The sequence below is a fragment of the Musca domestica genome, unplaced genomic scaffold (genome assembly GCF_030504385.1).
Source record: "Musca domestica strain aabys unplaced genomic scaffold, Musca_domestica.polishedcontigs.V.1.1 1, whole genome shotgun sequence".
Classification (NCBI taxonomy): domain Eukaryota; kingdom Metazoa; phylum Arthropoda; class Insecta; order Diptera; family Muscidae; genus Musca; species Musca domestica.
The window spans coordinates 26,584,716-26,608,708 of record NW_026712114.1 but is presented as its reverse complement, the minus strand read 5'-3'; the positions used below and the strand labels follow the sequence as shown (position 1 = coordinate 26,608,708).

At 33.9% G+C, this 23,993-nt stretch overlaps 1 protein-coding gene across 1 annotated transcript in view; it reads left to right on the top strand.

Annotated features, from left to right (window-relative positions):
- Nucleotides 1-21,351, top strand: part of LOC101895624 (homeobox protein slou) — a 43,054-nt gene extending 21,703 nt beyond the window's left edge. Inside the window, exons 3-4 of the mRNA XM_059121212.1 lie at nt 17,293-17,573; nt 20,543-21,351. Of these exons, the coding sequence (XP_058977195.1) occupies nt 17,293-17,573; nt 20,543-20,758 (497 nt within the window). The 3' untranslated portion in view covers nt 20,759-21,351. The remainder of the gene's footprint in view (nt 1-17,292; nt 17,574-20,542) is intronic.
- The last annotated feature ends 2,642 nt before the right edge of the window (nt 21,352-23,993 follow it).

The window sequence follows — 23,993 nt, the reverse complement described above, 5'->3', positions numbered from 1 at the left end:
CCTTCCATTAGCATGTTAACAAAAAATGGTCAATGGCCTTCAAGAAGCAATCATGCGTTAACTCACACATACATACACATCGTATGAAAACTTTAAGAGTCCCTTAGCTGAAAAAATATAACACATAAAAACAAAAACCAAAGAAAATTTCATGCATAAATGATGATCTGCATTCAAGAAACAAACGTAGAAGAAGAGTAAACGAAAGAAAGAAAGAAAAAATAAAAACCAAAATATATAAATAAATGTAGCAATTTGAAGAAAATCAAGGAAAATTGTGAAAACATGAAAATAAAAGCCGTGAACAGAAAGCAACAACAACAAAACCAAATGAATGACTTGGCTAAAAAATAAAAACTCAACAAGCAAGGAAACCAACCCCTTAAAACATGCATACACACATACACTCGTCTCCCCAAACACCCACACACACAATATTACAGCGATGCCATCATCGTAGAGCAAAGAACTTAGGGGTTGCTTGCAGCCATTACAGTACCCGCTGTAATTTAAACAAACAACAAACATGTCGACGAGGAATGGGGGAGTATGAGCTAGTTGGATGTTCGCTCGCCCCACACTGTATACATATTTATTGTATATGTGACGCCATTTGATGCGGGGGGAGTTTGTTCACAGATTTGTAACAAAGAAAGATCGTTTGGTGGAGGATTTCCCATTTTCGCTTCCTTCCCCTTGGCTGGATGGTAGACGTTAAAGCTGCAATGACAACAACCAGCCTGTCTGTGTTGCTAACACTTGGTGCGTGTGTGTGTGTTTGCGTGGGAGTGTGTTGTGAGTAGCTGTTTTACTAGACCAGAAAATCGTCGTAACCATAGAACCATGGAATATGTTTTCTTTTCTTTGTTGTTTTTGTATTGCAGCACGAGTTGGTGGTTATGACGATATTTTCTTTAGTTTCTCCCCTATTTTTAATGTTGTGGGGAGAGAAAAAGTTAAGGGACAGGGGGAGAAAATATGTATGAGTAAAAATGGCTGAATAAAATATGAATGGCCAATGGGTGCGAGGGTGTCAGGGGCATTGTGGGGCTTTGGGGAAATAGTGGTTATAAAATTGAATTGAGAAGGAAATTGTCATTTGACTCCAAGTATTCAAGGAAGCCTGGTGTAAAATATCACAGAATTTATTGATTTGAAATTTAAGACTTATTCGAAATTAAATCTTCATATACTAACTATGCATTTTTTCTTATTTTTGGAAATTCTCATCATCAACAAAATAAAGTAAAATAAAGGGAATTTAAATTTTATATTTCCGTCTACCACACCTTGGCACACTCGTCAAAGACTCCGTAAGATACTTATACATATTCAAAGTCAGAGTTAAGTTCTATCTTCCGTCTTTCGTTCATCTGCTGAAATCTGGAGAAAACTTTTTTAAGATAGAGGTTTGCACAGGCATTGATACCGTTCCTAAGATGTTTGATATTGAAAATATATCGGTTAACTTTAAGATATAACTTCCATTTCACATCTTCTAGATTTGGACATTTCTCTGCGGGTTGATTTTCTTATCGTCCAGTTTTAGACATTACCGTCCATGTAACGATATTTCGGATTTTTTTAGATATTTGCCAAAATTTCCACATAAATCAGCTGAAATTTAACATTTAGGGTTCTCTATGGGAAGATTAACTTCACAAGAATGAAGCAAGTTTGGTCTACTTTTAGGAAAAGCCCCCATATAACGTCACCTACTAATGTTGGATATTTTGGAGGTTTTAGTATTTTGTGGTAAGGGTATTATGTCTTTGTGCATTTGTTTGTAACATGGAAAAGACCCATAGTTACTTTTGAGGATCTTCATAGAATCATATTCTGAGTCGATTTATGCATGTCAGTCTGTCTGTCCGTTAGTCTGTTCATGCATTCTTGTGAACAAAATGCAGGTCGAATTTATTATACGATTGAGATGATGATTTTCCAAACAATATTTGTTTGGCACAAGGACGAACCCTGTTGAAATTGGAATCGGTTCAATATCAGTTCAAACGACCTGAATTTTGCCACATCCGACCGAATTCAGTCTAGAAACAAGTACATCAAATTTGGAGAAAATGGGTTTGGATATGGCTATAGCTCCCATATATATGTTTCATCGGGTTTGGGGTTTAAAGTCTATCAAAAATGATATTAGGTACCAGATAACTTATCAAGCTCAAAAATACCTATGTCAAATAATATTGAGATCGGTTCAGATTATGATATAGCTCCCATACATATCTTTATCCGATATCAGGATTATTGTGCACCAAATGGACAATATCAACCCAAATGGACTGAATTTTGGCAATTCCGACTGAATTCATCCTAGAAACAACTACTTCAAATCGGTTGGGATATAGCTATAGCTGCTATATATGCCATATATTTGGTGTTTAAGTCACTCGCATACGTTATCCACAAAAATGATATTTGGCACCAGATATCAAATACAGCTCAGAAATAAGTGTTTAAAATGTTGTCAAGATCGGTTCAGATTTGGATATAGCTCCCGTATATATCTTTATACGATTTCAGGTTTTTCGGGCACCAAATGGCTAATATCAGCCCAAATGAACTGAGTTTTGGCACTTCCGACGGAATACAGCCTAAAAGCAAGTGCTTCCAATTTTGGGTGAAGAAGTTCGTTACATGCGTAATATGCACTCCACAACAATGATATTTGTTACCGGCATCAGATACAGCTCGAAAATATCTCTACCATACTTTATGGAGATCTTCTCTGATATAGCTATATAATGCTTCGATATACATATTCATCCGATTTTACGGTTATCGCTCACCATATATGTAATATTTGTCCAAATTAAACAGATTTTTTCATATTTAACCGTATTTTGCCTATTTGGTGAAATTCGATCTATTGTTCCAATAAATATTCCTTAATATAATCCTTATCGAAGTCATACCAAGCACTATGCAGCAATGTTATTTGGTTCATAGTTGGTATGATCTACTTTACATACATTCCCAGTATAAACTTTTTTGCTACGGAAGCTCTACCAAATACGCACAGTAGTGTAGAGTATCGGCCCGCCCGACTTTTGACCTACCCTTACTGATTTTTACTTTATGTTGTACAACATGTATTCTTTTTGGCACTTTTAGAGGATATTCTACATGAGGATTTTTTATGTACTTATGTATGATACAAGTTAGGTCAACATTTTTATAATGGTACAATTGGTACTAAAGATATCCCATTTAGAAAAAAAAAAACTTAAGAAAATTATAGATTTTTTAAATAAGCCGTTTCGTTTCAAAAAAATTACAGGTTGTGCCAAAAATGGTAGGACGATTTCAAAATTTATTCTTGTAAGAAATTTTACATCTCCATCATTTAAATAACTTTCATCTTACCAAACTCATCACAACAATGCCGCACAGTTTCCATGATCCCACACCTTAATCCCATCCAAATGTTAACTGCAGTGTCCAAATCATACCCCTCTCCATGCCACTGTAAAGTTCAATTAAACAGCCTTCCCCCAACATATCGATTGCCATTTTGCGTATTTCGCGAAGCAAATAAAATCCAAACAAAAAGGGTTGTCCAGATATTATGACCATCAACAAATCCGCCGTCTCCCCTCATCCTAGACTGTGTGGGTGTCTGTTTTATTTTGCAACACCATTCGCAACCAGTCAACATAAACACATCGAGAAAAATGGGTATCTGTTTTAAGCCATTCGTTTTTGCTCGATCTGGATATTTGTGGTCATGTAGCTGTGTGCCACTCTGTCTATCTCCTTTCCTTCCTGTGTGTACCCTGTTAGCGAGGTGCAAATTTCCACCGTGTCGCTGGTGGCATGCTACTGATGATGATGATGTGGTTCAATTACAACACGTCGCAGACACTTTCATTCGCCCGTTCGCCACAAAATCAAATTAAATGCGGCCGGAAATTAGTACTGTTTATCGTTTTAAATTGAGTGTTTGGTGGTCGCGCCGTTACCGATCCAATGAAATGGAATGACCAACTCTTTTTCTCACTCCTCGGCCTTCCTCTCTCACTCTTTTTGGGTATTAATGCGATGGGAATTAATGCAAATTGTTAAAAGAGTGAGATGAAAATTGATTGATTTTTTGCTTGGAGTAGTGGGATTTCAGGTGAAGGGAAAAACAAGGAAATTTAAAAAGGGAAAAATGGAAATGAATTATTATTGTTGTGAAAAATGATTGTTTGTAGGAACTATGTTACATTGATTGCAGAAAGGTATTTTACATACTCACACAACAAAAATTATTACTATTTTAAATTGTGGCATTTTGTGGTGGAGTTACGAGAAGGAAGAACCGATATTGTCCACTTTCGAACCAGGCAGCGCGATAAGATATCAAAATGAACGAACTACGTCAAACCCGCTTCTCAGCAAGTCCGTCTGTCCATGTATTTTTGTAAACAAAGTACAGTTCGCATTTATTGCCCTATCCAGATGAAATTTTGCACAAATCATTTGTGCAAAATTTCAAGGACGAACCCTATTGAAATTGGAGATAATCGGTCAAAATTTAGATGTAGCTCCCATATATATCTTCGTCCGATTTGCCTTTTATTGTGCACCAAACGTGTAATATCAGTCCGCATAGTATGGAATTTTGCACGTACGATCAGATTGGACCTCAAAATAAATATGCCAAATTTGATCGAAATCGGTTCAGATATAGCTATAGCTCCCATATATATTGTTCATCCGATTTGTTATTTTTGTCCTCCGCAGCCGTAATATGCACTCTGTAACAACAATATTTGGGGAAATATATCAAATACAACTCAGAAATACATTTGCTAAATTTTATCGAGATCAGTTCAGATTTGGATATAGCTCTTATATATATCTTCGTCCGATTTACCTTTTATTGTGCACCAAACGTCTAATATTTGCCCATATGGGATGGAATTTGGCACTTACGACCGAATTGAGTCTAGAAGCTAGTATGCCAAATTTAGTGAAGATCGGTTCAGATATAGCTATAGCTCCCATATATATTGTTCATCCGATTTGTTGTATTTGTTACCCACAGCCGTAATATGCACTCCGTATCTTTGCCAAATTTTATTGAGATCGGTTCCGATTTGGATATAGCTCCCATATATATTTTTATCCGATTTCAAATTAATTGTGCACCAAATGGGCAATACAAGTCCGAATTGAAAAGATACAAATGCTTCGGCATATTTAGTCGTTTGAACTTTAAATTATAATTATAATCATAGCGTGTATGATTGAATTCTCCCATTAAAACTTTTAATTGTTATGTGGAGCTCAACTAAATTAGCAAAGTGGTGTAGGGTATCATAAAGTCGGCCCGCCCGACTTTAAGACTTTCTTTACTGGTTCAATTGTAGGGCCCTTTCTGTGGATTGTAACAAAAGGTATCTCCAGTTTGATCAAAATTGATTTCTCTCTATGATGTTTTTGAGATTTCAATTTTATTGAAAATATTGGATTTTGGGTATTTCTAAAATTTAAGCGTTCATTATATGGGAGAAATCATCCATCTACCAGAAACCTAAAATGTCCAATTACAACTGATAGATAAGGTTTGAAATTGGGATAGAAACCATTAAAATGCCGAGAGTCGGAAGGTATAGTCATATGGGGACTAGATAAAAAATAGGTTGAACATCGAATAAATTTTGCTAGGAGAAAATCAGAGAGAATATAACTCAAAATATTACAGCTGATTTGATAGGAAATTGGGAACGAAACCCAAAAGAAATACCGATACTTGGAATGTGCCTTTCCATGGGGACTATATCCAAAATTGGGTCTATGTTGAATATTTTTGACGAGAAGTAAATCTATCCAAAGGCAACTTAAAATCTAAGATTACGTCAGATTTGGATAGTATTTGAGGCAGAAACCTCAATAACTCTGAAAATCCGGCAATATCACTAGATGGGGGCTATAAAAAATTGGATATTTCCTGCAATTTCTTTACGACGATTTTAACTACCTTTTACGAACCCAATAATGTCAAATTACAATCGATTTTTATAGAAATAGAAATAATATAGAAAAAACCTTCAAAATTCCGAAAATCATGATGTACCGTTCTAAGAGGGCTATATATAAAATCCCATTATCATTTTCAATTCCAAACATCCTAGGAACATTACCAATTCCTGTGAAAGGTTTCAAATCTTTACTGTTATTAGTTCGACATATAACTTGCATTCAAAAGACGAAAAGATAGATGGAAAGACGAACTGATTTTTATGTGGGATATAAAATTACTTTTATCCACAGATGGGGAAGAGTTATCTTTTTTCTACTCTCACTTCGAACCCGGCTAAATTTTTCTGCCGTCCTGCTTCAAAATATCTAAAAAAATATTATATAGAAATTGGAGGTAACCAGACATATTTTTCCTGACAATGGGAATTCATGTCTTTTAATATTTTTTTTTTTTTTTTTTTTTTTCAAAAAAAAAATGGAAAGACGGACGGATTTTTATGTGGGATATAAAATTACTTTTATCCGTAGATGGGGAAGAGTTGTCTTTTTTCTTCTCTCACTTCGAACCCGCCTGAACTGTACTGCAGTCCTGCTTCAAAATATCTAAAAAATTATCAATTAGAAATTCGAGGTGATCAGACATATTTTTCCTGACAATGGGAATTAATGTCTTTTAATATTTTTTTAAACAAATGGGAAGACGGACTTATTTTTATGTGGGATATAAGATTACTTTTGTCCACAGATGGGAAAGAGTTGTCTTTTTTCTACTCTCACTTCGAACCCGGCTAAATTGTTCTGCTGTTCTGCTTCAAAATATCTAAGAATTTATTAATTAGAAATTGGAGGTAACCAGACATATTTTTCCTGACAATGGGAATTCATGTATTTTAATATTTAAAAAAAAATCTCAGAAATGAGAAACAGAAAGTGCCCAATATATTTCCACTATTTGGGGGCATTCTCTAATGTTTCGTATTTTAAAGATTTTGACAACTAACACATTGAAAATACGCAATGAAAAGAGTTCAATATTTCAATATAAATTTCGACATAGGCCTCATAGAACGGATGTAGTCTATTCTGGCTGATACAAATACCCTAGAAGTTTTATTACCAGATGTGACAGTAATTTGATATTTCAAAATCTTAATAAGTAGAATCCTAGAAGATAACGTTTAATGGAGGCACTGGAAGAAATGAAAAACGAACGTTCAGCCTTGGAACCAAGAATGCTCAGCCATACACCATTATTTGGAATTTCCCATTCCAGAATGACTTTCGATCAAATTCATGTTTCTGATGATACTAAATCATGTTTCTGATGATACAGATATTTGCAATTTACTGCAAAGAGGTTTTTTACCCGCTCAAAATCCAAAATGGTGTTCTTAATTTTGCCTAGTATTCCCTGTCACTTTCATTATCTTTTCCTGAATGCGAATTTATTTGCATTATTTTACTTATTTCAGTTTATATTCCTCGAAAAAATTCTACTAAATTTTATCTGAAAATCTCTCTTGCTATCTGTGGTCGCCATTTTTTTGACATCATTCCCATTATCCATTTAATTGCCTAATTTTAGGCAAACAGATAGGCAAGCATCATTAGCCATTATTTTTCTTTCCATTAAACACCGGATTCACATCAACAACGATAACGACAACAATAGCAACAACAACAACATCGTCAAATGTATAACGCCCACTCTCTGTAATTGTAACCCCATTTTATTTACCACTAATTAGTTTAGGTGTAATTCTACTTTAGCCTAAAAGTAGGCAAATAATCGTCAATTTTAATTGCACCTAAACCACATGCACTTACAGCTTTTCCTCTCACGCCCTCCCGCAGTTTAATTCGTTGGAGCCATTACAACTGATGGTGTATGTGTGTGTGTGTTTATATGGTATATATAGAGTGAAAGACAGAGACAGATAGACAGGCAGTCAGACACTCGGTGGCCATTAAAAGCGTTGGACTCTCAACGTAAACAGTGCGGTAATTAATCAGTTAATTAACAGCAATGCTTCATTTAATATTGAACATTTATTGACCGACAGTCGTTGCTGGTAATAACACACAATTATAGGTGAAATTGCATGCACATACACACACATATACACATACTTGAGCATTTGCAATATCGTATGGACATGGACGTAGGAAAAAAAGACAATGTAAGGGAATGGAAAATATTTCTCCCATTTAAATATGGAGTTAAAGAATTTTAAAGGAAAAAGAGACATCTAACCATTTTGGGAATTGGAAAAAAGAGTAAATTTTTGTTGACACTTTAAAACTCGAATATTTCTTATTGTTAGAGCCTCTTTACAGGGTGAGATAAAAAATCTGCAACAAAGTCAAACACCATAATTTTTAATTTATTGAATGAAAGCAAAAAATGTCGGAAATATCATCAAATTTTAGAATGAGTTTAGATTTGTTCGAATTGGTCACCTTTGGCACGAATTATGGCCTTCAAACGGCCAATGAAACCGTCACACGCTGCCCGAATATTGCTCTACGGCATTCCGACGAAGCGCTTGAGGTGATCAACACTTTGGTATTTTTTAGTACCAACCTTGCCAAAATACTCCAGACACAATAGTCCAACGGATTGGTTTCCGGAGATTTTTGTGGCCATGGTGTGCTAGAAACGAAGCGAGGAACCTTATTTTGTAACCATTCCGCGGGTGCCCGTGCTATGGTGCTAAGTCCTGTAGAAATGTCCAAGGTTACAATTTCTGCGGATGTTGATGTTTTCTTCCGTCCACCTCCTTGACGTCGGGCTACGCTACCAGTATCACGGTAACGAGTGATGGTACTAGACACAAAAGATTTATTCACATTTAAATGCTGGAGTGCTCTAACGATAGCCACTTGTGGTTTTCCAACCAAATATAAAGAAATCACGCTATCACGCTTGAATTCCATCGCGAATAACATTTTTTTCTGGAAAATCCACACCAAAATGCTTTTGTACCCTTGTAAACAATACAATGAGCTGTCAATGGAATAATTTTAACAGCTGTCGGACTAGTGGCTTAAAAATGACAGCAGTCTGAAGTTGATTGCAGTTTTTTCATATGACGACAGAAAATTAATGAGAGAGAAAAGCACCAATTCTCTGTTGGGATTTTAAAATTTTGAATTTGTTTATATTGATTAGAAATCAAACATTTGGAAAAATGAAAATTTTTTCGTATTCATTTTCTTTTCGACCTACATAAACAGGTCGTTATCCCTTTACTTTATAATTTTATCCCCCCCCCCCCTTTTTTTCCATTACTTTCACCTACGCCTCTGTTGGTGTTTATCTAAGGCCACTGCATGACGATAGTGTACGTACGCGTAATGGCGGTTACAGAGCAAACAACATTTATAAATAGGTTTACTTTTGTAATGGATGTCTGTTTAAATGAATGAACAAACAACAGATTGCTGGCTGGTCGGTCGGTCGGTTGATACGCTGGTTGAATGCGACTCGCAAACTAAAACAACCTGCAGTCAATTTCCATTTCCGGAAGACACACACCGTCATTTGCCAACCTAAACGTCGCACTACACTCTCCCAGCCCCGCTGCTAAGCGCAATGTCTCCCATTCAAATGCTGATGATGGATGCTACTGGTCGTATGTTCCTCCTTTTGTTATTTAACTGGAAGCTGAACCAGAACTTTTGTTTGAGGTGTTTCTTGTTTTTGTTGGTGTTCGGTCTGCTATGCTATTTTTAGACAGCCAAGGGAAAGTAAGAGCGGATTTCATGCTTGTGTAGCCGTGTAAAGAAAAATGATTTAGTCGAATGCCAAAGGATATGACAGCATTCATACACAAACATCCGTGCATATGTATGAATGTCCTAAAGAGAGGGTAAGATAAACACACCATAGAATGGGGTATTAATTGGAAATCTAATCAAGCTTTTGGCAACTTCGTTGTATTTGGTTGAGGGGTATATATCCTTTGAGAACAAGGAGTTATTATAACCTACACTATAAATGGAGGGTATATCATATTAAAATATTCGTCGGGGACCACATAGTTTTATTCAAAGATGTCTAAGTTAAAGCGAATCACAGCGAATGCAATAGCAATAGGGTTAAGACCGAATATTTTAAAAGCCTTTAAAATAAATATTATTTTTGTTAAAAAGTACGACAAAGTCAAGCCGAACATATTATTTTTAACAAAAAGATCTATTAAGATTGGGCTGTCAATTAAATTGATAAAGTTTGATCAAGTTTTAGTTATAGCCCCCATAAAACATTAGGTCCACTATTAAGTGAAGTCCAGATATAACCGCCCCTCTCGAATTAAAAATTTCTTCAATTTGATTTTTAGGTTCATAACTGAGAATATTATCGCTCTCTATGGAAAATGCCCATATTGAGGTTTACTATTCGGTATGGTTCCACATACGTATAGGTTCCACGTTCTGTCATGAAGTAGATGGGAGGTCTCACAGGCAGTTTTAACCTCTCATATGGTATAAACTATAAGCTGCATATCACAGTACCTCCGGATTTTTTATTTTAGTATAATATTTAGGACTACAGCTTTCAGCGTTTTTAAAATTTAATTTTATGTTTTTGTGCTTAAATAAAAAAAGATTCATTAAAAAAATAAATTGAAATGCTACAGCTAGTTTCAATCTCTACTCGAATTTGAGCAGCAGCACCCATGCGAGAAAAGATAAATAAATCGAAAAAACTCTAGTTTTCTATGTCACTCGAAAAAGAGAGTGGATTTTTTGTACCTTTTCGAGTGGAAGTAAAATTCGCTCGAAATCGAGCAGATTCAACTCTTGTCGAGTACTTTATAAGATTTTGTCATACTGTGGTTTTATTTGTACGTTTGAGTATTTTCCCAACCCACAGCAGTAAATGAAAGCAGCACAAATGCCTTGAAGGTCATTGTCATTTGCATTTTTTTTTGCCTTTTTTTTGGTACCCAAAATCCACTGACTGCTACTACTCTCCTCGTGACTTTAGCTGCCAAAAGTTCACAAAAACATTAAAACCTGTTTGCTAATACACACATAAACACAATAAATAACAAATTATTTTGTACATTTGATTGCACTCTTAGAGTAAACTCTTACTCTAACTCGAGCGCTTCGACTACCACTCTTAGTGTAAACTCCTACTCGAATTCAAGTACTACCACTCTTATTTTCCTTACGGAAAATTAAATAATATAGAGTAAGCTTTTTGTAAAACTTATACTCTTCAAACACTCCTGCTCGCGAGTAAAAATTAGCAAGTATGATCTCCGTTTTCGACAAAACACCCACATAACGATTCCGATCGATTTCGGATGATTTGAAAGCTTAAGCCGCATTTTTCGCCCAAATTGTCTGACTTTTAATTTTTTGAAATTTTAATACTCATTGTAAATCCAGGTTTTTGAGATTGCCTACCAAATACCGATATCCCTTAATTACACTATGCGACAAAATTTATTTTTTCCATAATTATAGGAAAAAACTATGGGTTAGGAAATTTGAGCCAAAAAAAATGAAGACATTTGTATGAGGGGTTCCAATGTTGATATCACAAAGAGAGGGCAAGTTCCACCTTTTAAAATTTCAAATTTTCGGATTATGAGCCCTTCAAAAATATTTACATACGTTAATAATTTGGTTTAAATTTCAACGCTCAAGCGAGTATGGAAAGGGTATATTTTGGTCCATTTTCCAAAAAAAAAAAAAAAAAATTGTCTTAAATAAACACCGTATTTTTGTTTAAAATACTGTCTAGAAATACAAAAATGTGGCACAGGGGGAATTTGCCACTCCATATAGGTTACTTTGCGAGGTTAACTTTCACAACCCCCGAAACGTATGACTTCAAATTTAGCTGAACTTTCATAATCTACTGAGGGTTTGTTGCAATAATATTTTGTGTTATAAGAATTTTAAGGAGTCTTTTCACCCCAAGGGCGACTTCTTGGTGTTCAAAATTCGTATCCGGTAGAAAACTATCTTGAAAAATTTATATTTCAAATTTTTACAAAGTTTAAGATTTAAAATTAGTCCTAGTTACGGTTCCACAAAAAAGTTTGTCAAGGTCCATTCTAAAACCGAATTTTCCATTCCTTATTTCACCATTGGTTCGCAAGCGATAGAACACTTTGAGGACTTCTTTTTGAAGAAAGCCTTCCTTTCTTGAAATTCGAAAAGGGTTTCCTAATAAGAGATGGTCTTTTCATACAAAAAACAGTAAGTAAGGATCACAAAATAATAAGTTTCCCTTATGAAAAGCAAATCAGGAGGCTTTTTCTTAGAGAAGTCTAGTTGGTATTTCCATAGAAGATGAAAAGGTTCTCCAGGAAAGTAACAGAGGAAAGTAATTCTAGATAATATAATAGAAGATCAGTTCATCCTCTTCAATGGGTAGTCTTTCCCATTTTCCATAAGATGACGTTCTGCTCTTCTATTGAATTACCTTCTGGTCTTCTATAAGTTTATTATTATCTAAGTTTATATTTTATCATTTTTCATTCTGATTTTCATTAAAAAATAAAAAAGTTATATTCTTAGATCAATTTCGTCATTTTATCATTTTCAAAGTAATGTAAAAATGTCTATTAATTATTTAAAAATACCCTAACCCTCTGTAAAATTTTCTCAGTAACCAACTAAAATCCCTTTCGTTAAACTTTCAAAAAAAACAAAAATGAGTGAAAATCTCTTCAACCAAAACTTTCCCTTGATTAAGTCTTTCGTGGTAATACCTTGAATTTACACATTTCAAGCAACAACTCCTTGGCGACATTTACAAATGTTAGCAACTTTCTTTCCTCAAACGCCAGTCAATGAAAAAATCCTCCTTCCTTATCTTCTAGCGAAAAGGTAGTCATGTCTTGTCGTTTTTGAAAAGGGTTTGACAGGTTTGCCTTCACCCTCTCCACAAGCAAACACTTGGAATTATTTAAATCTCAACCCTTTTGTTGCTGTTGTTACGAAGACGACAATTTGATTCCAATTTATTTGCAACTAATATCCTTAACAATGAGAAATTGTTGGTGGTGTTGTTGTTAATCTTGTTTCGCCGCTTAATGCTTGAGTGCATTTTGAACGCTACTTAAATGGCATTTTAAAGAATCCAACAAGCATTCGCACCCCATCCGCCACATCGGTGAACGTTGTTCGTACAAGCCATGCCGAAAGGGTTTCAAAAACGATTTGATTGTTTGGTTTGGTTTTAGCTACGACGGGGTAAGCATTCGTTTTATAGTGTTGTTGCTGCTTCGTCTTGCCATGAAAATGTTTAACCTTGCCTGAGGTTTCTAAATTGTTTTGTTGTGTAGTTAATTTGTTAACAAGTAAACTTTTACTTAATTGTCCTTACTTTCTTGTTTTGGATTTTCGTTTTTTGTTTTTGGTGGAGCAAATGACGGATTAAACGTAAGAAGGGAGTTTTCTTGGAGGTTACGGTGAAAAAATGTTGATTTTTTGATGGGATTGTTTGGTAGTTGATTTCCTAGAAATTTTCCACAAAGCCAAAATGGTTTGAAGGAAAATCGGACATGTTGTGAAACAGTCAAATAATGTTCTTAGACCTTCGCTACCATTTCGCAACATTTAATTATGAAGGAGTCCTAAATTAAATAATTCATATTAAAGTCTGCTTAGGTTAAGCCGGCTTCATTGGTTTTATACAACGTTAGAACAAAAAAATGTATTTTCCAAGTAAAGGGGTTAATTAAAAACCTTTTGGAAAAATAAACTACTTACAAAACTGCATCCGAATTATTTTGAGGGTGACATATCATACGAAGTGACCATACCAACTTTCCCCATGAGTCAATGAATTTGTAATTTTTTTTTTTTTTTTTGTTTCTAACTTGCAACCAAAGGTTTTGTAGTCAACCATTCCTGGTAAAGAATAGTGAATATTAAAAAATTAAGACACTTCTGTGTGCAGAAACTCAAACAAAAAATGCTTCTGGGATTTAAAAAAGAGATTATTTTTTGGGAAACTACCAAGCCAAGAATAGAAGACTTTTTACAAATGCTCTTCAATGTCTTCCCATCTTATTTTTCACAATGCTTTTATAAAATAAAACATCGCAGTAAAAACCTATCATGGATTTTTCAAGGACTAACGCGGATTAAAAAAAAAATATAATAATATTTTAAAAAAATTCCTGGCCAAAAGTCATGTTTTTTTTATAAAAAAAATATTTTATAAGGATTAATTGGCTTTGAAAAAAAATTCTTTCGACAGCTTCCCGCTATATAAGTGGTGGATTCTTGAGGATTACTTTTCAGGAACTTCTCCTGTTTTTTGTTTAACATTTTTCAAGAATATATAATCTTTGAACTCCACACTTTACTTAACCATGGGAAAGCTCTCTGGCAAGATTTTGGATATTGGGGTTGTAAGAAAGATTTTTCCGAGACCTAATCAAAGCTTCTGCCGCATGTACCTGTTGGTCGAATATTCGAAGTAATATCAAATTTCCCAGTAGAGGCTGAAGGAGTAGCAATTGAGCGTGATTATGTCCGTCGTTCCAACACTATTGATCCCAGAACAAGTGAATTAGCAGTGGACACTCTTTACCATATGCTCTGCGAAGATAAGCACTCAGCTGAATATACAGTTACAGGGAAATTTAATTCACAACACGAACTACCCGAAGATTCTAGGGGACAGCATGTTTTAGTCGTTCGTGCCAGCCACAGCTATCTGCGAAAAAATGAAAAGTAGGAAAAAGGTGCTTATAATAAGACCCTTCAGACCTCGTATAACGCGATAGGTCGATCTGTGTTCAGCTATGCGGTACTAGTGAGGTTTGTGAAAAGAAGTGCTGCGCAGTGGCAAATAATATATAATATGACATGCAAAATATATTTCAAACTATTTTATGCAGGGTTGCCCATATTCGACGGACCCATGATTCTTTGGGCCCATTTCAATCGACGAGGCTTGTCCGCAGGCAACATTCTTTGCGTCAATTGAATTTTGTACGGGAACAAATACAAATCAATGCGAATAATCCGTTGTAAAGTGGACCGGGCCATGCCCAACTGCTGAGAACGGCGTTTTTGGGATGTTCTTGGGGACCTCTCAACACTGGCTCGTACGGCAGCGATATTCTCGGCCGATCGCCTTGGTCGACTTTTATATGGCCTCTTCGGATTAGAAAGAGCCTTACCTATCGAAAATTTTTCGTATAATGGTATTCTTAGAAGACGCATTTCTCACATTTTTTAATGTTTTAAAAGCACGTTGAGTTTTCACAATTGACTTCTTCTGTTGAATGTAAATTTCAACTATTTCAGAGCGCTCGCGTGGCGTGTATTGGTTCATGGTAAAAATCTGCTTGGACTGACGCTTCAAACGCGGTATGTCTGTAAGCGATGTGAAATCTCTGTCAAAAGTTATGGCGTTATCAGATGGGTCCGTCGAATATGGACAACCCTGTAGATCTCATGTATATCCTCAACCGATTTCGGGTTAGTCGTGCACCAAATAGCCAATATCAGACCATAAGTCCTGAATTTTGATACATCCGACAGAATTCAATCTAGAAGCAAGTACTTCATATAGCTCCCATATACTATGTGTTTCATCCGATTTGGTGTTAAAGTCTCCAGCATTCGTTACATGCACCCCGCCAAAATGATGTTTGGTATCAGATACAGCTCAGAAATACCTCTGCCTGATTTTAGCAAGATTGGTTCAGATTTGGATATAGTTCCCATATATATCTTCAGATATAGCTATAGCTCCCATATGTATATTTCATCAGATTTGGTGTTTAAGTCCCCCATTTCGTAATATGCATTCGACAGCAATGATATTTGGTACCAGATATCTTATAAAGCACGGAAATACCTTTGCCTAATTTTATCGATATCGGCTAAGATTTGGATATATGGCTAAGATTTGAATAATGGCTAATATCAGCTCAAATGGAGTGAATTTCGGGACGTATGATCTACTACCAAATATGCATAGTGGTGTTTATTTATTCTTTACGTAAGATTTAGACTCATGACTTATGGCTTCTAGGGCCTACACAGAATTACATGACAAATAATTTTGTAGAATATTTTGACTTTGCTACGATTCAGTTTAATGGAAGTTTTTCAGCATATTTAAAAAGGGACCAGAAAGGCCTCTTTCTTGACTCGCCTGAGGTTTAATATTTTTGATAAAAAAAAAATAGTCCTTGTATTTTAATTTGCAATATCGCGCGAAGACTTTATATATATAAAATGCATGGATTCCGAAGAATCGTAATCCGAAAATTTTGAAAGGTGTAGAAGTGTGGAAGAAGCACGCACTATCTAAATTGCTTACTTTCAAAACGCCGATACACGTTTCTTCTTTTTTTTTTTTGCTCTACTTTCATATTCTGCTGGATTTTTCCCGTAATTATTGAGAAAATGAATTTTGTAGAACAGTGTAATTATTCACATTTTTCATATATCCTAAGTGGTGAAAGGTCATTTCACAGTCGGTCAGTTGTATTTTCCCCTTCCAATCGAAGGCCTTCGAAAAATATAAAACAACTATTTTCCGATTCCATTTAATAACTCGCCAACGAATTATGCGGAGATCAAAGTGAATAAAATCGCTATGGCATAAATTGTTGTAACATCACAAATAATTGGTTGTCACAACTACACCCGCACAACTATACATGTATGTATATGGGTGTGTGCAAAACAACTGTGACAACAACGGCGTAGCAGCCAGCCATAATCTATTTTAATTGAATTGAATGGTAACATCAATTCTCAAATGTGTATGTATGTATGTCTGTGGATATGAGTCCCCAGGCCCACCAAGGCCCAACACAGATTTATTTCCAATTAATTTTGTCATTTTTTTTTTGCCTTTTCATGCCATGGCGTGAATGATGTGAGGTTGGTGGTGTGGGAGAGCGACCATCAAATATTGATTGCATTTTTGTGGGAGGGTGTTACCTTTTTTTCTTTTTTTTTTTTTTGATGGCCCATTCTGACGACTCCGATGATGACTGTGGCAACAGGGGTGGGTGGGGTAGCGCAAAGTGAAAGTGATTGATTTCAATTTATATTTTGAAAGATAGACAATTGTCCTTTTTATTGCATTGGTGGTCACCATCATCAAACCAACTCATGCATGTGGTGACATCGTTTGGAATGATGTGCTGACCATTTGCCTTTGAGTGATTGATGATAATTTCCAGAGATATATTCCACTATTAGTTTAGTTTTAACATCAATAATTGCTAATTTATTTCTATTTATCTAATATTTACAATTCTTCTTTGTTCTCTCGTTTCTTCCCTTTTCCGTCTTTAGCCCAAGACCTTAATGACATGGACCAGGATGACATGTGTGATGATGGCATGAGTGATATTGATGATCATACGAGTGAGACAGATTCGAAAAAGGGTGATGGCCGTTCCGGTGATGGAAAATCGAATAGCAGTGGTGGTGGTGGTTCAAAGCCCCGGCGAGCCCGCACCGCATTTACATATGAACAATTGGTGTCCTTGGAGAATAAATTTAAGACAACCCGGTATCTGAGTGTGTGCGAACGTTTGAATTTGGCATTGAGTCTGTCGCTGACTGAAACACAGGTAAATATTTGAAAATAAAGGAAAACAAATATAGGCATTTCCAAAAGGACTTCTTTCAAAGACTACTTCAAAGAATATTTCTTGAAGGACTATTCCAAATATGGATTATTTAAAAAATATTTTTTAAGAACAATAACAGACTAGCCACTTTTAACAGATTTTTAAAAGCAATATGAGGGGTATTTTTTAAACATTTATCAAGGACTATTACAAGTGGGGATTTTGTAAAGAATATTTTTTCAAGGACCCTTCTAAACGTGGATTTTTTAAAAAATATTTTTTCAAGGGCCATAGCAAACGTGCATTTTTTAAGGAATATGTTTTCAAGGACCATAGCAAACAAGGATTTTTTAAAAAAAAATTTTTTTCAAGGATCAAAGCAAATGTGGATTATTAAAGAATATTTTTTCAAACACTATAGCAAACGTAGATTTTGTAAAGAATATTTTTTCATGGACCATAGCAAACGTGGATTTTTTAAAGAATATTTTTTTTTCAAGGACCATAGCAAACGTGGATTTTGTAAAGAATATATTTTTAAGGACCCTTCTAAAAGTGGATTTTTTAAAGAATATTTTTTCAAAGACCATAGTAAACGTGAATTTTGAAAAGAATATATTTTTAAGGACCCTTCTAAAAGTGGATTTTTTAAAGAATATTTTTTCAAGGACCCTTCTAAACGTGGGTTTTTTAAAGAATATTTTTTTAAGGACCACAGAAAACGTGGATTTTTTAAAGAATATTTTTTTCAAGGACCATAGAAAACGTGGATTTTTTAAAGAATATTTTTTTCAAGGACCATAGAAAACGCGGATTTTTTTTAAGAATATTTTTTCCAAGGACCATAGAAAACGTGGATTTTTTTAAGAATATTTTTTTCAAGGACCATAGAAAACGTGGATTTTTTAAAGAATATTTTTTCAAGGACCATAAAAACGTGGATTTTTTAAAGAATATTTTTTCAAGGACCATAAAAACGTGGATTTTTTAAAGAATATTTTTTCAAGGACCATAAAAACGTGGATTTTTTAAAGAATATTTTTTCAAGGACCATAGCAAACGTGGATATTTTAAAGAATATTTTTTTCAAGGACCATAGCAAACTTGGATTTTTTAAAGAATATTTTTTTCAATGACCATAGAAAACGTGGATTTTTTAAAGAATATTTTTTTCAAGGACCATAAAAACGTGGATAATTTAAAGAATATTTTTTTCAAGGACCATAGAAAACGTTGATTTTTTAAAGAATATTTTTTCAAAGACTATAGCAAACGTGGATTTTTTAAAGAATATTTTTTCAAAGACTATAGCAAACGTGGATTTTTTAAAGAATATTTTTTCAAAGACCATAGCAAACGTGGATTTTTTAAAGAATATTTTTTCAAAGACTATAGCAAACGTGGATTTTTTAAAGAATATTTTTTCAAAGACTATAGCAAACGTGGATTTTTTAAAGAATATTTTTTCAAAGACTATAGCAAACGTGGATTTTTTAAAGAATATTTTTTCAAAGACCATAGCAAACGTGGATTTTTTAAAGAATATTTTTTCAAAGACTATAGCAAACGTGGATTTTTTAAAGAACATTTTTTCAAAGACCATAGCAAACGTGGATTTTTTAAAGAACATTTTTTCAAAGACCATAGCAAACGTGGATTTTTTAAAGAATATTTTTTCAAAGACTATAGCAAACGTGGATTTTTTAAAGAATATTTTTTCAAGGACCAAACGTGGATTTTTTTAAAGAATATTTTTTCAAGGACCAAACGTAGATTTTTTAAAGAATATTTTTTCAAGGACCAAACGTGGATTTTTTTAAAGAATATTATTTCAAGGACCAAAGCAAACGTGGATTTTTAAAGAATATTTTTTCAAGGACCATAGCAAACGTGGATTTTTTTAAAGAATATTTTTTCAAGGACCATAGCAAACGTGGATTTTTTTAAAGAATATTTCTTCAAGGACCAAACGTGGATTTTTTTAAAGAATATTTTTTCAAGGACCAAACGTGGATTTTTTTAAAGAATATTTTTTCAAGGACCAAACGTGGATTTTTTTAAAGAATATTTTTTCAAGGACCAAACGTGGATTTTTTTAAAGAATATTTTTTCAAGGACCAAACGTGGATTTTTTTAAAGAATATTTTTTTAAGGACCATAGGAAACGTGGATTTTTTTAAAGAATATTTTTTTAAGGACCACAGCAAACGTGGATTTTTAAAGAATATTTTTTTTTTTTCAAAGACTATAGCAAACGTGGATTTTTTAAAGAATGTTTTTTCAAGGATGTGGATTTTTTAAAGAATATTTTTACAAGGATGTGGATTTTTTAAAGAATATCTTTTCAAGGACCATAGCAAACGTGGATTTTTAAAGAATATTTCTTCAAGGACTCCACGCTTCTGAATTTTTTAAAGAATCTTTTTAAAGACCGTATCAAACGTGGAAGTTTTAAATAATATTTTTTAAGGACCATTTTAAACGTGGATTTTTCTAAGAATATTTTTTCAAGGACCATAACAAACGTGGTTTTTTTTAAGAATATTTTTTCAAGAACCATCCAAACGTGGATTTTTAAAAGTATTTTTAGACTTTTTAAATAATTTTTTTCCAAGGACAATTACAAATGGATTTGGATTTTTAAAAGAAAAAAAATTAAGGACTACAACCTTTTTAAATAATACTTTTTTAAGGACTACAACCATTTTGAACAATCTTTTTTAATGTCAAATTTAAGTTATTTAAATTTCATGGATTTTTTTGAGAATTATTAGGATAAAATTTGTGTATTTTTAAAGTATTTTCCTAAATTTGAGACTTTTACAAATTAGATTTCAAGACAGACCTACAATTAATGATTTTAGGAATTTATTCTAAGGGCTATCAAACCCGTTCTTATTTTGCTATAATTAACTATTATTTTATCTTCATTTTTAATAATCCTCAATTATTTTCCCTTCTATTTCCAGGTTAAAATCTGGTTCCAAAATCGTCGCACCAAATGGAAGAAACAAAATCCTGGCATGGATGTGAATAGCCCGACAATTCCACCACCCACCGGTTCCTTTGGACCTGGTGCCTATGCCAGTAGTTTGCTGTACTCACACACCATGCCCTACTCACCCTACGGCCCATATTTCCATCCCTTGGGTGCGGCACATCATTTGAGTCATTCGCATTCATAAAATTGTAAGATGCAACATAAATTGTTGCAAATAATGGAAATGCGTAAATATCAAGGCCTGAGGAAGGATTAGACTAATCAACAACAAAAATGTAAAGAAAATCCTTTCTTTGATGCTCGAGACAACAAAAACCAAACAAATGTGATGATAATTGTATAGGAATAAAAGAAAACAAAGATGATTATGAATTATAAAATTCCATGAAATTTAAAAATCATTTCAAATCTCCAAAACAAAAATTCGCTCTGTTCCCGAAACTGCAAGAATGTAAAACATTTTACTGAAATAATCGATTTTTTCTTTATGATATCACAAACATTTCTGGATTCCTGCAGGTTCTGGAACAGAACAAATAACAAAAGAAAACCAAGATAGGGTCAGTGCAATTTAATTTTTGTTAATTCCGAAAAAAATTGAAAAATAAAACATTGTTCAAACACTGCTCTCCCTCTGCTCTATACAGTTTAAATGTTCTGTCAATTACCAGAGTTCTACAAACAGAAATCTACTTGAATTTAAAATTTCCGATGTAAATAAAAGCTATTTATCTTTCGCCTCATTATCGTATAATTATTATTATTTCGATTATTTATTCAATTTGTTATAAATTATTTGATATTGTATTATTAACTATGAAGACATGCAACTATTTTAAAATTAGAATTTATAATTTCATAATGTTTGTGAAAATTATGATTGTACATGTTTGCCATTATTGTTTAGATTCTTAATGATAAGTTTGTAAATTAGCATTACGTACACACACACCTAAACATCTAAAGCCAAAGAAAATCAAAAATAATTAATTTAATAAATTAACTAAATAATAATTATAATGAAATACATTTTAAGCATTATTGACAAAAAAAATAATTCCAACATTAAATTGTTCGTTTTCTTTAAAGGGGTGGGATGTTTCAGATATTTATTCGAAAGAAGAATATCGGAAAAACCAAGTACTTAGCAAATTAGATATGAGGCTGGGTTTTTAACCATTTCGTATATCACAACAAATGTTGAGGATGAATTTTTGGAGTTTTTGAGGGACAATAACAGCCATACCATTGCTGCAATCACAGATTTTATATAGAGCTATCTGAGACAAAATGAAATATTTTTGACATTTTTAAGGGCTATCAGCTATTAGCTACAATCTGGAAGTAAATGACAGTCTTTATTAATTGCGACTAAAAATCAAGAGCGTGTTAACTAAAGACGTTTCAAGGAGTATCTGATATTGCATTTGTATACCCTACTCCACATTTTGCTCGGGGTATTATGTCTTTGTGCATTTGTTTGTAACAGGCAAAAAGAAACGAGATAGACCCAAAGTTCCTTTTGATGATCTGCATATAATCACTTTCTGAGTTGATTTATGCATGTCAGTCCGTCCGTCTGTCCATGTATTCCTGTGAACAAAATGCAGGTCGCATTTATTATCCGATTGAGATCAAATTTTCCAAACACCATTTGTTTGGCCCAAGGACGAACCCTATTGCAATTGGAGATAATCGGTAAAAATTTAGATAAAGCTCCCATATATATCTTCGTCCGATTTGCCTTTTATTGTGCACCAAACGTGTAATATCAGCCCGAATAGTATGGAATTTTGCACATACAACCAAACTAGGCCTGAAAAAAAGTATGCCAAATTTCATCGAAATCGGTTCAGATATAGCTATAGCTCCCATATATATTGTTCATCCGATTTGTTATTTTTGTCCTCCGCAGCCGTAATATGCACTCTGTAACAACAATATTTGGGAAAATATATCAAATGCAGCTCAGTAATACCTTTGCTAAATTTTATCGAGATCGGTTCAGATTTGGATATAGCTCCCATATATAACTTTGTCCTATTTACCATTTATTGTGCACCAAACGTCTAATATTTGCCCAAATGGGATGGAATTTGGCACATACGGCCGAATTGAGTCTAGAAGGTAGTATGTCGGTTCAGATATAGCTCCCATATATATTGATCATCCGATTTGTTGTATTTGTTACCCACAGCCGTAATATGCACACCGTAACAACGATATTCAGGGAAATATATCAAATACAGCTCAGAAATATCTTTGCCAAATTTTATCGAGATCGGTTCAGATTTGGATATAGCCCCCATATATATCTTTATCTGATTTCAAATTAATTTTGCACAAAATGGGCAATATAAGTCCGAATTGAAAAGATACAAATGCTTCGGCATAGTTTGTCCTTTGAATTTTAAATTATAATTATAATAATAGGGTTGTTATGTGGAGCTCAACTAAATTAGCAAAGCGGTGTAGGGTATTATAAAATCGGCCCCGCCCGACTTTGGGACTTTCTTTACTGGTTTAACATTCCATTTCTATAATAAAACTTTATAAAACACATTTCTGCAATGATTTTAAGTATAATTGTTGAAGATCTATCACGGCTATATTTCAATACCTTCTGCGAATGTTTATTTCAGAACTATAAGAGACGTCTGAAACAATATATTTTCAATCAAAGCTACAATCGCGGATTTTAAAATAATATTCTATAAATTACTTTCATGGAATTATATATTTATTATATTATATTTATATTATTATTATAAGTTTGATTGGGCCAAAAATTATGTTACACCTTGAAATATTGGTCTCCGACATAGGAAACCGTATATGGATCTTCCTATCTCGCCGAACTGAGTCGATTCAGCTATTTATGTCCGTCTGTCCATGTCAATTTGTAATCCAGCTACAGGTTACAATTACAGCGCAGTTCGCACGAAATTGAAAATGGAAGTGGTGTTTGGGTCAGAATAGAACACTATTGTTTTTGGAAATGATCGCAAAACAAAAACAGAAAAATGTCCTGCTTTTGCTGCTGCTCCACAGCCCACAATAATAAACAAAGCGACGCGGAATGTAGCATGGAATTAGAGTTTAGGGCTGCAAAGAAGCCTATCAAATTCGACGGTCATTGGAAAATATTTAGCGGTTAAAGTAGACCTTAAATTTTATGTAAAACACAAAAAAAAAACAAAAATTTCTACTAAACTGCGAAAATTTTTTTATTTTGGCGAAATTACAAATACATTAAAAGGTCACCTCTAACTATTGCAGTGATGATGGTACAATATATATGTAAAAGAAATAGATCTTAGTTATTCTGCATATAAGTCAAGAACCGCTGGACTGATTTTCACAATTCTCATCAATTTGTAATGGTCTCTTGCCACAAAAGGATAAAATCTACGAAGATC